The sequence below is a fragment of the Pieris rapae genome, chromosome 4, assembly GCF_905147795.1.
Source record: "Pieris rapae chromosome 4, ilPieRapa1.1, whole genome shotgun sequence".
NCBI classification, from domain to species: Eukaryota; Metazoa; Arthropoda; class Insecta; order Lepidoptera; family Pieridae; genus Pieris; species Pieris rapae.
This window is the reverse complement of record NC_059512.1, coordinates 4,181,815-4,198,224: the sequence shown is the minus strand read 5'-3', so window position 1 is coordinate 4,198,224 and position 16,410 is coordinate 4,181,815. Positions and strand designations below refer to the sequence as shown.

Below are 16,410 nucleotides of genomic sequence, written 5' to 3'. Positions count from 1 at the left end.
ACTAGCTGTCGAGTATTGCACTGGGCCACAGGTCAGGTCTACGAGATAGCCTGCGTCGTGTAAGTTTCAGGACCGCAGTTCTTATAGGTACGTCATCGTAATTAGTGGAAAGACAACATTCTCTAAGTAACGTACCTATAGATACCTATAGATTTTCGCAATGGCAATACTTGTGAAAATTTTAAATTCTTCCTTATGTAATCAAAACGAAAATCGCTCTATATATAGCTACTATACAATAACAAATACAATATAAAATATCCCCGCTTTGTAGCAACCTACTAAACTTGTGGTGAAACCTGAATCACAATATTATATTAAAGTGGATTCAGAGCTTCTAAATTTCATTTCAAATGTCTTTTCCGAGCCATCTATTTATGGAGAATGTGGCCGTTTTGGGCTTTGACGTACTGCTGTACGTACGTATGATCCTTGTCTTATGTAGGTTTTACTGTTGCTGTTACAGGAGTGCTGTCATTGACGTTGTTTCGTGACCAAGTTTTTGGTATTTCGCTTCTTCTTTCGTGGTTTATCGATTCTGAGACCAGTGTTCTTCGTCTCTACGTTGTCTTTAATTCGTCCCAAAATCTCAGTGTTTTTTTTTTTTGACGATGAAATTATTATGTACCCCGCGTTTGCTCTCCGTCAGCTTTATCGGTATCTTAATTTTCTTTGCGGGTTCAGCTGTGTGTGTTGTGCACACATGCGTTTTTGGCGATTTTGTATTTTCTATTTGCTCTAAGTTTTCAATTTCTTTGCTTTTCTTTATTTGTTACTTTGATCTACCTCTTCGCAGACTAGGTAGTAATTAGAAAAGGCTATTAATGACATCCAGGACAAGATTTTTGGATGCTTCGATCTTATCTTATCTTAGCGGCTTCACTATCCTGTTTAGAAGTGATTGTATTGATTTTGGAGCCCAAGGACTTATTTTTTCTTAATTTATGCGTTTCGCAGGGTGTTCCATTTTTGTTTCTGACATTTTTATATACAACGTTCACAGATTTTCTGTAGTGTATTTAATATCAGCATTGCACCCGTGCGAAGCCGGGGCGGGTCGTTAGTGTGTATATTATAATCTAAATAATTGTTTAGTATTATGTATAACGTACTCTCTAAGACACAGAATTCAATAAAAATATTAGTTGGAGACTTAGTCTACTTTTATTAGTCCCATTATCATTCCAATTTTCCAAGTATAAAATTAAGATTGATAAAGCGATTTTATACTCTTAAGGGAATGTTATTCCAAATTTTTTAAGTTAAATGTCTATAATGTGAAAAAAAGTTTCACTTTTACCGTGGTTTCATAAACCACACAACATTTTTTTATCTTTAGTTAAGTATTATATTTAGTTTCGTATTATGTGGCCCTGGCCAGTATCATTATGATCTGATCCATAAAACAAAGTTATCTGTACACTAATATGGCTTTAAATGGATTTAGTAAAGTTTAGGTTATTTTTACTAAATTATATCTTAAAAATTAATTTTATATATTTCCATAGCAACTGAAATAAAATAAGAATGACTGATTAATTGTACAGTTTTTGTAAGTACTAGTGGCAACAGTCCTAGCTGTAGGAGTGCCATGCTGTTTCTTTCGGGCTTCGGCCAAATTTTCTGACCGTAGTCCGACTTTACCGCGCGGCCGAATTTTAATCTGTTGTTGGCTTTGGTGATTTGATCATCTGGATCCGTTAAGATATGTGGGGACCATTAACGTGGAGAAGGGGTAATAACTCATGCTTTAACACCAAGGCTCCTACAAATTACTCATCAACAGTTTCACACGTTGGGCGTGGAGCTGACAATCGCCGGACAACCCACCCGCCTCTTAGCTCTCTACTGCCCGCCAGCAGAAAAATTCACACCGGAGGCGCTGCGCACGCTACTCAACCACGACCAGCCGACGATTATCGCGGGCGACTGGAACGCGAAACACACCGATTGGCACTCTAATCTTTGCAATTCCCGCGGTAACAGGCTGGCGCACTACGCCGAGGCTCTAGGTTTCACGGTAGAGGGGCCGGACTCACCGACACACTACCCCTACGACGACAACCAAACACCGGACACAATCGACCTCATCGCGCACAAGGGAGTGGCGTCTCACATCGAACAGCAGGTCCTGATGGACAACCTCCAGTCTGACCACCAGCCGGTGCTCTGCATTGTCACGGGGCCACCCATTCCGCCTGCACGTTCATCGGTGCAGGTAACGGACTGGGACGCATTCACCGCCATCATGGAGAGCGCACCGACTCCAGGACCGCCAACCACAGCCGCAGAAGTGAACGCGATGGCCGATACCATCACGGCCGCCATCCAAAACGCGCTACGGAGTGCCACGAGCGAACGCGACCCTCCGACATCCGCACCGCCGCTGCCAGCCTACATAAGCCGGCTGATTCGCGCAAAACGCGCCCTTAGGAGGCAATGGCAGCGCACCCGTTGCCCGAGGATCAAAGCCAAACTCTACCAGGCGACCGACCACGTCAAGGCGGAGCTGACCAAACACCAGAGGCTGACCTGGGAGAGGATCCTCGGAGAAGCCACCGTGGAGCAAGAGCGACTCTATGGCCTCTGCCGCAGACTTTACAGAACTCCCGAGCCCATACGCCCGCTGCGCGACCGCGACGGCGTCTACATCTACGACGACGCCGGGCGAGCCGAACTGCTAGCATCCCACTTCGAGGACCAGTTTTCGCCAAATCCCGCGGTCTCTCCTAGCCGCATCGAAGAGGTCGAGAGCGCAGCCCATGCGCTAGCCTCGAGGCCGCCGCCGCCCGACGAAGAAGCAATCTTTTTTTCGCCCACACAGGTACGGAAAGTGATCACCTCGCTGCCACTAAAGAAGGCTCCCGGACCCGACGGCATCACTCACCGAGCACTCCGCCACCTCCCGATGCGCTGGCTAGCGGCGCTCGCACGCCTCTTCACCGGGATCGTCCGGCACGGGCTCTTCCCGAGCTCTTGGAAGGAAGGAAAACTAATCACAATCCCCAAACCAGGCAAAGACACCACCAGGCCGGAGAGCTACCGGCCCATCACCCTGCTGTCGACCCAGTCTAAAATGTTTGAGAGGCTTCTGCTGCGACACTACAACAAGCACATAGAGCCGAGGCCCGAACAATTTGGATTCCGCAGCGAACACAGCACCACGCAGCAGCTAACAAGAATCATCTACACCGCCGCGACCGCCCTTAACAGGAAAGAGGCGGCAGTCGCCGTCATGCTAGACATGGAAAAGGCGTTCGACCGCGTCTGGCACGCCGGCCTGGTGCTCAAGCTCGCAGAATCTCCACTGCCTCGCCGCATCGTAGCGGTGCTCCGCTCCTACCTCGAGGACCGTCGCTTTACGGTGGCGGTCGGTAAGGCGACGTCGAGCCAACGCAAGATAACGGCGGGCGTCCCGCAGGGCAGCGTCATCGCACCGGCCCTCTACGCCCTCTACACCGACGACGTCCCGTGCGCCGAGGGATGCAAACTCGCGCTCTACGCCGACGACACGGCGTATATAGCGACGTCTCTCAACAACCAACACGCCGCCAAAAAAGTCCAGCGTTCACTCGACCTGCTCCCTGAATGGCTGGACAAGTGGAGACTCGCCGCGAACCCAAAGAAGACCCAAGCAATAACCTTCGGTGCTAAGCGTACACCGCCACCGCTACGCTTTCTCAACGAGGACCTGACATGGCAGAGCACGGTCACCTATCTGGGAGTACAGGTAGATCGGAGGCTAACCATGTCAAAACACGTCTCTATGGCTGCCGGCAGGGCTAAGTGGGCGCTGAGGAAGCTTCGCCCGCTAGTGTCGGGCAACTTACCGCTGCGCACCAAGCTCACACTCTACAAAATGTACATCCGCCCGCACCTAACGTACGCGGCGCCAGCATGGTTCGCGCTCACCTCAGAAACGAGCCGCCAACGACTGCGCACCGTGCAGAACACGACACTCCGGCGCGCAGTAAACGCGCAGCGCTACGTGAGAAACGCCACCATCGCACGCGACCTACGCCTAGAGAGCATCGACGACTTCGTAGCACAGGCGGCGAAGAACATGTTCGAGCAAGCGGACGCGTCCCGCTTCCCGCACTTGCAGCAACTCGCGCCGTGGCACTCCAGACCTCCAGACACAAGATTTTCGTATCCGCGCGAACTGATTCGCGCGGGTACCCCCACCGTAGCAGACACCGGGGCACGGACGGACAACGCAGCATCACCCGCAGGTCATCTCGCCGCTCTCGGCGGGACTAGACCGCGAGCCGCGACGCTGCCCGACGCCCCCCACAACGGATGAGGAAACAAAAGAAGACGATTGAGACGAGTCGAGCCCGACGCTCCTCGTCTCCGCCACACCAAGGGCTATACGCCCGCCCCAGTACCGTTCTGCATCGGCAGGACGCGAACAACCACACCGCCAGCGTGGGCTCAGCCCGAACTGGCTGTTGTCCGCCTCACAGAAGAGCGGATACACAAGAGCAACGATGAAATTACTCATTATATATTTTGTGTATGGAACTAAGTAGTAATTTGCAACGTTGATGTTGATTGGCATTTGACTTTGACCTACAACATATAATGCACTGTGCTTTAACAACTGACAAATAAGTAACAAACAGCCCGCCAAAATGCGAAATGTCAAATACAAATAAGTCTAAAACTTTCGTTATTTCATTTTTCTCTATGTAATTTTTAGCATTAAACTACTAACATATTAAAACAAAAGCGTTTTATTTATCGCAGAGGAAATCTTTCGTGAAACTTATCTAAACAACTGAAGTTTTCTTGATAAGATTGATACATAATGTGGAACGGTATGTATCTTCAAATGCGTTGTCAAGTTCCTTTAATTTTTAACTGAAATCATCAGTCTGTATGTGTTGCTTTTCTAGATCAATCCGTTGCAGGCGGCGGATTTTTTAATTCTACCAATCAATTTGCCAATGCTGCTGCAACACCTAACCAAGGACAAAAAAGTGTAAGTGAAAAATTAAAACTAAAGCTTTTTTAGTTATAAGTGGAAATAATAATAAAAATAATCAATAATAAATTTTAATCATCTTGATAAAAAAATGAAATCAAGTGTTACTACCTAGTTTATTATTACTAGTGCTTTAGTAAATCTTGAGTACTGTTATAAATAATTTATTAATAAGTTGTTGGAGTAATGGGGACCTTCATCCTCATCTGATATCTAGAATCTACTTTATATATTTCATACAATGTTAATAAAAAATATTTTGATTTACAGGGCCGTAGATCATCCCGGACAGCCCCCATAGTTATTAAACAAGCATTACACTGTGGAGATGAGGGTGTTAAAATATGGGGAACAGAGATTCAAATTGTTTCCATTGTCGCTAGAGTAAGAAACATTAGAATACAAAGTACAAAGATAACATATACAATCCAAGACATAACTGGTAGGATGAAAGCAGTTCTTTGGTTAGATCAAGAAGCCATGGATGAAGATGTGAGTATTGTTTAATGTAGTAGATATAAGATATTGGTGCTAATTCTGTTGGCATCTCTCTAAATTGATTTTAACCTAATTAAATACAAATTTTTTGTTGATATGGTAATGTCAAATAACAATTTCTGTTTATAGGATAAGTCTGCACCTAAAGTTCAAGTAAACGACTATGTTCAAATATTTGGAAATGTAAAAACAAATAAGGGCAAAAAAGTTTTAATGGCTTTTAAGATAATGCCTGTTGAAGATGTAAATCTAGTAACATTTCATTACCTGCAATGTATTCACAATAAACTCAAAATGGAGGCAGATTCTAAGAAGGTAATGAGACTCAAGTTATTTTGGCAGATGAAATTATTATATGATTTTGAATATTTATATTAACAATATTATATGTTTAGTTAAAATGATATAATTTAATGCTATATAATACAATTTCAGGAAAAATCAGTAGATACATCAACATTTGTAAGCAATGTACCAGCTAATTCCTTAATGGGAATGGATAATGGTTCTGTTAATGGCTTGAATCCTCGTCAAATGATGGTTTATAACCTTATAAGAGCATCTACACTTGAACAAGGAATTAGTAAACAAGATATATATTCTACACTTAAGGATAAAATGCCAAGTGTTGAGTTTGAGTAAGTATCAATTATGGTATGGTTAGTGGACTCTAGTTTTCATACTTAGACTTTCAGGAAGTATCAATTAATTAAAAATCATTTTAATGACAAACTGTCTGGCTTTACGTAGCAGCCTACCTTAACTTAATATCGAGGTGACAAACTTTAATGTAATTAATACTACTGTCTGCTCTAAATTTGGTATTAAATTTATAGTTTTAATGGCAATTACCAAGTAATATCACATCCAGTGATACAAAGCATTATACAAACAATATGAATGAAGTTACTATTTGGAAATTATAACAGTTATTAAATGTTCTTTTCAGGAATATACTAGAATGGATGTGTAATGAAGGTCACATTTATTCAACTATTGATGAAGAACACTTCCGTGCCACAGATGCCTTTTAGATTGTTTTCTTAAATAAAAACAAATTTACCTTATAATTTTTTTTATTAAGTAAATAAATAAATTTATAAATTACACTGTATATCTGCTTAAAACTTTGGAAAATACCAACAAAACAATGATATAACTTCAGTTTTAATAAATCTTAATTGTACATACATAATTTTGGATGATAGAAGTGTATTAAGTATATAATAAAAAATAATATATAAGTATATTAATTAATTAAAATAATAATGTTTTGTCACTTTTTTTAAATGTAAACTGTAATTAAAATACAAAGATAAAACTCTGCAATATCCTCACAGGGCTGTATTAAATTTATTATCTCTCATGAATTCATTTGAGATATATACTGAAATACATTTAAGTTAATAGGTACTGGAAAAGTACACAATTTAGCCAAGAAAGTATAAGTAGGTTGGTATAATACTCATACTATTCAGATCTATAATTCATCTCTTACTGCTGTATTTTTAACATCAGGAAACTTTCCATCATATGTTTGACTTTCCAATTGAACATTCTTTAATTCATTTTGTTCTATTAGATATTCTTTTGCTGTCCAAGCTTGAGAGCCATCCTTGAACATAAATATAGCTCGATCATCATCTATAAGATACCTGCAAAAAGTTTTATTTTATTACACTAAGTTTTAATAAGACAGGTGTCCTTAGCTCTCTAAGGCAAAAATTTCCAGGCAACTAATGATAAGAGTGCTTGAAATGAATCTTATTTCTCATCTTTTACTAGCAACATATAATGTATGAAAATAATATTATATACCTTTCTGCTTGTATATGATTACTCCATAAACCAGTTTGCCATATTTTAGTTAATTCCTCAGTCCTGGCTCTTTGGGGCTTATTAGCAACTGTGACAAACATCATCAACGTCTGACCTTTCTTAGTTTGTTGAAGCACTGTTTCTGGATTAGACATATCCAATTTGGTCATGTCAATTGAAGGTGGTTTCCGCAAATGTTCTGGTAATTCATCTTCAGGTAAAGGTTCCTCATCTTCTTCCCATTGATCTAATAATCTGTAACAGAAAATTTAGAATGTAAATCATTATTTTGAGAATCATAATACTTTCTTCCAACTTGCAACGCCAACACTGATTACTTTTATTTACCGTTCCATATCAGCGTCTGTAAAATCGCGGATATCTTTCTTCGCCCATGCCGGTTTATCTTCATCGTTGAATTTTTTAGACAATATACAAACACTATATAGAACTATAAGACACAAAGACTTATTCATAGTTTTCTTTTTTATTAAATCTGTTCTAGATAATAAAAATTAAGAACTTGTTATTTCTTTATTTCAGACTTCTGCGGTAAAACAGAATTATGAATTCCCAACTCCCAACTGTGAATTGTGATCTCATTATCATCAAGTCATCAATCATCATCTCAATTCTCAGTTCTCACTCAGCAGACTGTTAAGAAATGTCATTGCGAAATGTCAAATTGTGACACGGAGAATTGACAATTAGTGCGCGAGCACAGTGAGCACGCATGTATTTAACTGTCAATTGATTCGTTACGTGTATTCGTGGCTTGTCAGTGATGTAGCTGTACTTTCACCTAAACTTTTAGCTTGTCTCATGTCTGCTGTCAGACTGTCAGTTGTTGCGCCGCCGCTGACTATTAAACGTGTTACTACGCGATGAGCAAATTTGAATTTTGTAGAGATAATTATTAGGATTTTTAATAGTTTTTTTTACTTTAATTAAAAAATTAGTTATTAATACACAGAAAAGAAAACTTCTTGTTTTCTAGCCGCTTTCCAAATTTCAAGTCTCTTCGTTACGGTCAAGTGATTGAAGGTGTTATATCATATTTTAGTATTGTTTATTGGACACAATGGACCAAAGCAGTATAACTCCTAACACATCTAATCAGCAGCTGGTGATAAATGGAGACAATGATTCTGCCACTGCGCTTCTTCAGGAGAAGCAGGCTAGAAGACGTGAAACTTTGAGTGATGTTACATTAAAAGAATTCATGACTGTTGGGATCCTGTGCTTCGTTAACCTCATCAATTACATGGACAGATTCACGATAGCAGGTTAGTGTTTTTTTCTTCTAATTGGATCTAATTATTGTAGAAATACCCACTAAGGAAAGGTAGAGATTGCTGATTTGAAAGTGCAAATTTTAATACATTTTTAACTTTTCTTATTAGAGTAATACAATAAAGTAGTGTATAATAGCCTAGTATATATACCATATATAATTTTTAGTTTGCAAGGATAAAATATGAAAGTATAAAGCAGGTTGTATCAAAATAACTTTTAAGATAGATCCTCATTAAATTAGTTTTTTTTAATCTGAGAAAAAATGTCTATATAACATTTTTTCTCATTTTTGCTAATGCTTAAGTATTATGAAGATATATAATATTTTTTTTTATAATTTATATAAAATTACTTCAATCATATCTAAAATTCTTACTAATTATTTGTAAACTATGCAAAAAGTTAGAATTATTTCTAATTAATTACCATATTCATGCCATTTGAATATAATACCTAATTCATATTATCTAGATACTTCAGTTTAAACTGATTTTAATTTTAATGTAACATTTATTTGAAAGATTAACTAAGTTAGATTGTCATAGATAGATTTTATGTTATTATTCTTCAGGGTACATGAACCTCATTACATTTTAGATTTAAGCTACATTATTGTTACCTGGAATAACCCTCTAATAAATATTTCTGATCTGAGAGTAATATTTAAGATCTTTTGGTACAAGTTTGATGTTTTGTAACTTCAATCATACATGGCAATACAGTACAATCAAAATACCTTATTTTATTCTTAATTTATTCTACAGCCTGTGAAATATACATATTAAATGAATTTTAGATTGTTATTGTAGTTGAAAGATATGAATCAAATTATTAAGTCATTATACTATGATACCAAAGTACAACAGTTTCTATCCCATAAAGTTGTCTTAGTAGAAAATATTTTCATAAGACTCATATTATTAATTACAATTAATACAATATTTTTTTTATTTACCTCCATAAATATTCAAACAGTGGTTTAGGCAGTGTAGTACAATCACTCTAACACATTTATATTCTAACAACTATGTTAGTAGTTAGAAATGTGATTTTTACCGTGCCCGTGAAGCTATGTTCACAATGTCAGTGGTTGGCTTAATGTTAAGAGCTCAAATATAAAAACTGACATGAAATATTTATACCTTTAAAACTATAATACTTACTCTTTACTCCCCATCCTACATTGGCACCTAATGGATAGAAATGTTTATTTTTTGTCTCAAGTAAATTTTTTTTACCATAGGCTATTGACTCAACATGCAACAAGGTAGGTTCACAATGTTAAATTTAAGTTAAATTCTGAATACAGTTTAATTTATCTTAAATAAATACCTATAATATTTTTCAAAAAATTATGTAGACCTTTATTACAAAATTGCGTATATTTAGTAATAATGTTTTCCATAACTCATAATTATAAAGCGTTTCAATCGGTCAATGCGGTCATAGGCTAATCAATGCCTGGGAGAACCCGCCTTATTATCGCGTGATCGGGCGACGACGTCAATGAATCACACCATTACTTGACTATAATCGATAAAGCTTTTAACGTAATGATATGAACAGCGGTCTACTAATTCTTAAGTACCGATTATATCTATGTATGTTTCTTACCATGCTTGAATAGCTCCAGTTTACAGACCAAAATGTCCCTATGTCCCTTTGTATGCTTAAATCTTTGAAACTAGGCAACGAATTTTGATGCGTTTTTTTAAATAGATAGAGTGATTTAAGAGGAATGTTTATATGTATAATAACATCCATTAAATAGTGGAGAAGTACTGTTATTTTTGAGGTTTCTAATGTGATGTCGTAAATAATTACATTTTTTCCGCTTACATTGCAAACGCAGGCTGAATCCTACGAGTTTTATCAAAATAATGTACTAAGTATTGTACACATTAAAAAGGTCTACAGAAAAGTCCCCGATGGTATATGTCTATCTCTTATGGATAACCCACATTTTTATATACAACGTTCACAGATTTTCTGTAGTGTCTTTACTTAGTATCAGCATTGCACCCGTGCGAAGCCGGGGAGGGTCGCTAGTTTTCAATATTTACAATCAGGCATTTTTTAAATAATATATTAACTTTTATTACGAAATGTTCCTTGGATAGTAATCTAAATATTTCCCATAATATAGTTTAAAATTAACATGCGCGTGTTATTCCAATACTGTAACGACTCTGCGGTAGGCACATTTTTGATTATTGAACACCCAAGAAGGGTCGTCGTCACGTATCCCGACGAATAATCTCTTGTCAAATCACGCGTGGGCTCTACGCAACAATGTTCCCTTTAAATATGTATATCGGTATTGTCCTTATAAGAGGTGATTTATAAACCTGTTTGTGGTATAAAACGGTACCCCCAAGTGCAAGATAAATATTGAGCGGTGTCGTTTGTACAAACATCATTTTGTGAAGTGCTTTCGATTTCCCTATGGATGTTTTTGGTAATGGCAGGGACAGATGTGAGACTTAAATAAATAACGGAGCGTTTTATCTATCAATTTAATTTCCATTTAAAATTTTAAATATAGTTTTTGTGTTTGACTTTCGGAATCAACGCTGAATTTACAGCCAGTTGATCAAAAAGTTAGTTTTAAGAGGTAAATTGAACTATGAAACTTGTAAACATTCGCTTTTTCTTATAACCGTGGCAATACATAATACACTTTTTATTGAAATAAGGCCTTAAAATAATTGGATAAAGTTTAATTTTCTTTGATGGTTTAACGTAAACGCGATAGTTTTATCAACAACGCGAAATTCGTAAGAATTCGAAACGACCCTGTCTTTTTTGTAGCTAGCTACAAAATAGCATGAAGCTGGTCATAAATTTAGTTTTGGAATAGTTGATTGACTTGATTCATTTTATTATTTCATGAATTACTTTTCTAGCTTTGGAGTCGTTTAGAATTCAACATTATTTCTCAAATGTGATTCTAATAATCTTCTATTTCTATTCAATAAACTTAACATTCCACTGTGATCTAGATACGATTGTCCCAATCTTTCACACAGTTTTCAAATGACTAATAACGAAAGAAATATTTTAAACACAATAGTGGGTTATCAATGGTAATAGCTCGTTGCTTTGAATACAATCTAGTTTTATCATTTGTTACGTAGGTCAGGGCCATGAATCACGTATGATTTCAAGATGACTACGACAGCACATTTGCCTTGGTAAGACTGCGCATACATATTTGATGAGATAGTAGATACATTTGTTTAAATATAATTGTTGACTTAACGTTGTGTAAGAAACTTTACGTCATCTTTAAACGCGTAGTTTGTAGGTGTTTTTAAGTGTTTGAGGAAAAAAACGCACTTTAAACTCTAACGGCTATCTATAAAGATGGTTATATACGATGATTTTAGAGCAAAAGATCTTTAAAAGGACTTCAAATTTTAAGTATCGGCCCAAGATGTGTTCAACTGAGAAATGTCTTTGAGCTTTGATCTTTCGAGGAACTACTTTTTCTTAATTGATTAAAATTAGATATATACTATTATTAGTTTGTAGCCGGATGAACTCTTGTTTAAAGGATTGTTTTATAAACAAGTCTTAATATTAAAACGGAAATATTTAAGTTACGCTTTAACAGTAGATTATGTTTCGTTGATTTTAAATAAATATAATGTATGTCTTTTTCATTAGACATTAGGAATTAAATTTAATGTAGATAGTATAGACGATTATGCGATTAGTTAGCATTAAATGATGTTTCTAAAGTAAATTTTTTAACGACTAATCTTTAATTTAGGAATAATCCTTACATTAAACTGTGTGAGTTTTAGGCATTCTAAGAATTATTCCGGGATTAAACAAGGTTTTGTAAATGTGTTTTGAGATTTGTTGCATATGCGAGACGTGATCTGCGTTTTAAGATTACTTTATTAAGGTGTTTGACTTTTAGCCTCGTAGTCTAAAACGTACATCTGTAAAATTTAAAATGTTTTATAGCAGTGTGCGGAAAGAACAAAATACATATATGTTTTGCGTAATGAAAGAATTTATTTTATAAATTTAGTGAACAAATTTGGTAAACTTGTAAATTTATGAATATGACAATTTTACACGTTAACCGAAAAAAAGTTTATTTTTACTTTAATAAATTAATATTAAACTTAGACTATATTTTTTAAAATTAATATAATAATTTTAGAAGTGGTAAGTAATAATTGTAATATAATAAAAGCCAAACTATTTAAGTACCTGGCGGTTCTCAGACCAAGTACCGATAAGCTAGAAAAGTATGTTAACAGTCAATTATGTGTAAAAAATAAAATAATTTGGTTTTATCTATCGACTGGTTAAAACTATTTCGCTATCAAAAATATAATTGGCGAATATAGAAACTCGCCATAAAATGTTTCCCGCTCAGGTACATACTTGAAATATTTTCAAGTATGTACGTAGTGGCGCACTTTGAACGCAGCTGAGCACAAACCACATGCTAACGATGGTAAAATCCTTTTAATTCTTAAATATCCTGTAAGCCAGCGTACTACCAATTAGAGTTGTATGTGCATATCCATATTATTTTCACACTTATTGTCAGTATGTATGTATTTCTAAATATATCTCAAACATAAAAAATCAAATCATTTATTCCAATTAGACCACCTACAATGGCATTTTTTTAACATATACATATGTATATAAAGATGATTCTAGTTGCCACTTACAAAAGGTAATTTCGTGTGGTGAAGAATGGGCTTATAGAATAAAGTTAATTTTTTTTTACTATGGTTACTATTCGTAACTTTAACAACAGTAATAAACATCATTTCACGTTTTATAATCTGTCAATTTCTTTGTACACAATTACATTCGTAAAAATTAAATATTTGATAATAAATATAATTGGAAATGCTCGAAAGTGGCATGAAAAGTGTGCGCGTGCTTACAAACATTTTGTCAACATTAATGTCAAATGCTAGATACTTGACAGTTTGTCAGTTAGTCTGAATACTTTATATGATTCATTTTATGACGTCTTATTTGAAAAAAGAATTATTAATTAAACGGTTGTTTCCGTATAATTTTATGGAGTCTAAGATGAAGCGTGACGAATTTATAAATAGTTACAACTTATATTTTTGTATCCTATTTGATCTGGGGAATGTTTTTTAGTAATAAAAGAACCCCCGCTGTCCCCTTTTAAATTATTATAGGGTGCGGGTGTGTACACATCGATTAATAAATGAAATATGGAAAAGGTTGCCTCTATAATTCCTCAGCGAGGGCTTAAATGTTTGGGAGGCTATAATATTTTAAGGGTTCTATGTACTTCACTGTTGGGTTCTGTACATTTATAATGCTTATTTTAAGGCTTTGCACTAATCATTATAATTTAATAAAACCAGGTAGCTACTAAAATATCTATTCTAAAAAAAACAAATACAATAACATTTGGGAAACTGAAACGCATCTTTCATATAAATATTAAATTACTATTAATAAGTCAACAACAATAACTTTGACGCAAATCGGTTTAGTAGTTTATAAGTTGAATCATTAAAAATACAAATTCGGAGTTTCTCAGTAAATGTTACTTACGTATTTTTTGTTTTTTTTGTACGCTTAGCTTGTTTTTAATGTAAATAAAAGTTATTGCCGCGGCTATAAGTCCTGTCAAACATAAAAAGGTAGTTATCATGTTTGAGACGTTATCTCGGTTCCTCATCTCTAAATCCGTTGTTACGTAAGTTTTATTTGATTTTTATGTATGTTTGTATTTATACACTGACAAGTGTGTTTAACGAACTGAAGCACGCGACTTCCTCTGCGTAGTTATGATATTTAAGGCACTCTTTTCTAACAGTTGTTAATCATGTTATTGAAAGACTAGCACTAGTTGAATAAGACCTTAATACTCATCAAAGTTGTGTATAGAACACAATAATTTAAAAAATCATCCTGTTTTATCGGACTTTATACTTTACCCAGATTGTTGCTATTTACTAGTTCTAGACACGTTGTTTTTAGTTTATTTAGTAAAATTACCACAAATACGTACCTCTCCCTCTAAATTAATTTTCTATTTTTGTTTTTGCGAATAAGATAAGAACATATTTAAATACATTAATTGAATATAAATAGGCCTGTTCCTTGGTATTGGGATTATCGAGTAACTCAAACACTGTGTGAAATATTATATTATAAAATATGATAAAAAACTATTTTTGTCTTTATTTGTGCTCAAGACTTATAGACTAGACTTATCGCACACTAGCAAAGGTATTATATTTGTAATACTGAAAAGGGTTTTATTTTTATTTTTTGTTTATATAGTGATGAAACGAATAATATCAAACCAACTATATACAATTAAATAATTGAAATGAACTACTGACAAAAACCCCAACTTCTTAGGCCTTTAGCAATGTCTTTTTGCTTTTTATATTTATGTTATAATATAATATTATTTTTATATTATTTTAATATTAGTAATTGCTTCCATCACTACCTAAGACGTAGTAAAATAATAAAAATAAAATATTCTTGGTGGGACCAAGCTTCAATATTCGTAATTATACCGTTTGGATATCTAAAAGATACGGTGTTTGGAAGAATATGGAAAGTTGTGCCCGTACGTTTCCCAACATTTGAGCCACTTGACTATGTTCTAGATAAGATGCAATAAAAAGCAAAGGGCCGCCTAAAGTTACGACTTTGCCGGTGTTTTTACGATTTCTGTTAAACGCCTATTATTTTCAAGTCTGTTTTAAGACTTACGGGAAATTGAATGTTTTAGTTCCATTTAGTTTCAATTACCCTAGTCATTTCGAGGTGGTTGAGATTAATACTATAACACCTCTTTTTTCATGTACCGCCAATCCCGGTTACATTTGTATCTATGTTATAAAACAACATATATAAGTAAAACAATCTTCATTTTAGCAGTATCAATTTTATCCGTCAGCGGGGAATACTTTTAAGAAAACGGAACATTTGCTGAACTGGTTACTTGATATTTTAATGCTTTCACTTGCTTTTTTGGCAGCACTATGTTTCTTAATTTCGTGTTCCAGTTTTTCCCTGAGAAGTTTAATATTACATAAAAGAAATATTAATTTAATTTAAAATAATTTAGTCATCAACAAGACTATGAAAATTGACCTTAATTCCGATTCACTCCATTAATTTATGAAAATGAAGTACTCACGGACGAATCAATCAGGCATTGCATCTGAGTTAATTGAAAATGATAATAATATCGACTGCAATCGAGGCACCTTATGAGTACAGCTGCAACTCATAATACACTGAAGCTATTACGGTAACCTCAACGCTGAGGAACTGCGCGTATTCAGTATCCAATCGACTGAGATATCTATAGAATAGACAAACTTGTAGCCAAGACTTGTATGTATAATTCATAATTTATTATTTCTACTCAAGTCCACAAACGGAGATCGACTTTATAATAATTACAATGCAGGCGAGATAGTTAAGATAATTATGGCTCATATTATACTGACTTGCTAAGGTACATAGGTTAAACTAATACATACAGAGTATATACATAGTTCTTTAAGTCTTAATGTCTATGTTTTGGCTATACGATCGCGTGTCCGAGATATAGAAAGACCCACGACACCAGTTTTACATCAAATGGTTTAGTTAGTCTTTCCCATCATTTAAACTTAACATTTTTTTTTAAATATAAATTCCTAATGTTTTGTCTCTAATTAGTTGATTTAATTGAAACTATTTATTCCTTATGTTATTTCTATGTTGAAATTTTGGCGAATGAAGTTTTTAAAGGAAAATGTGTTAAACCTAAAATTTTG

At 35.5% G+C, this 16,410-nt stretch overlaps 3 protein-coding genes across 6 annotated transcripts in view; 2 read left to right on the top strand and 1 right to left on the bottom strand.

Moving 5' to 3' along the window:
- Positions 1–4,584: 4,584 nt before the first annotated feature.
- Positions 4,585–6,552, top strand: LOC111003429 (replication protein A 32 kDa subunit-B). Its single transcript, XM_022273941.2, has 6 exons — positions 4,585–4,820; positions 4,899–4,984; positions 5,258–5,479; positions 5,615–5,800; positions 5,921–6,123; positions 6,435–6,552. Exons 1-6 carry the CDS (start codon positions 4,811–4,813, stop codon positions 6,517–6,519), a joined length of 792 nt encoding a protein of 263 aa, XP_022129633.1. The 5' UTR covers positions 4,585–4,810; the 3' UTR covers positions 6,520–6,552.
- Positions 6,553–6,814: 262 nt separating this feature from the next.
- Positions 6,815–7,912, bottom strand: LOC111003430 (LDLR chaperone boca). Its single transcript, XM_022273942.2, has 3 exons — positions 7,652–7,912; positions 7,304–7,558; positions 6,815–7,140 (listed from the first exon to the last, which is right to left on the bottom strand). Exons 1-3 carry the CDS (start codon positions 7,777–7,779, stop codon positions 6,966–6,968), a joined length of 558 nt encoding a protein of 185 aa, XP_022129634.1. The 5' UTR covers positions 7,780–7,912; the 3' UTR covers positions 6,815–6,965.
- Positions 7,913–8,109: 197 nt separating this feature from the next.
- The window catches only part of LOC111003428 (protein spinster), a 32,028-nt gene continuing 23,727 nt past the window's right edge, over positions 8,110–16,410 (top strand). For 2 of the 4 annotated variants that reach the window (XM_045628046.1, XM_045628045.1), the window contains exon 1: positions 8,115–8,589. In XM_045628046.1, the coding sequence (XP_045484002.1) occupies positions 8,385–8,589 (205 nt within the window). In that variant the 5' untranslated portion in view covers positions 8,115–8,384. Of the gene's footprint in view, positions 8,590–16,410 lie in introns of all 4 variants that reach the window. The other 2 variants (XR_006750182.1, XM_045628044.1) reach the window with 2 other exon arrangements.

What these genes read in the sequence shown, in the direction of transcription:
- LOC111003429 (XM_022273941.2), top strand. An exon ending in CTAACCAAGGACAAAAAAGT is followed by an intron (nt 4,985 to 5,257) that starts GTAAGTGAAAAA and finishes TTTGATTTACAG; the next exon opens with GGCCGTAGATCATCCCGGAC. An exon ending in ATGCCAAGTGTTGAGTTTGA is followed by an intron (nt 6,124 to 6,434) that starts GTAAGTATCAAT and finishes TGTTCTTTTCAG; the next exon opens with GAATATACTAGAATGGATGT.
- LOC111003430 (XM_022273942.2), bottom strand. Translation starts at nt 7,779, where the DNA reads ATGAATAAGTCTTTGTGTCTTATAGTTCTATATAGTGTTTGTATATTG. An exon ending in ACAGACGCTGATATGGAACG is followed by an intron (nt 7,559 to 7,651) that starts GTAAATAAAAGT and finishes TTTCTGTTACAG; the next exon opens with ATTATTAGATCAATGGGAAG. An exon ending in AATCATATACAAGCAGAAAG is followed by an intron (nt 7,141 to 7,303) that starts GTATATAATATT and finishes AACTTTTTGCAG; the next exon opens with GTATCTTATAGATGATGATC.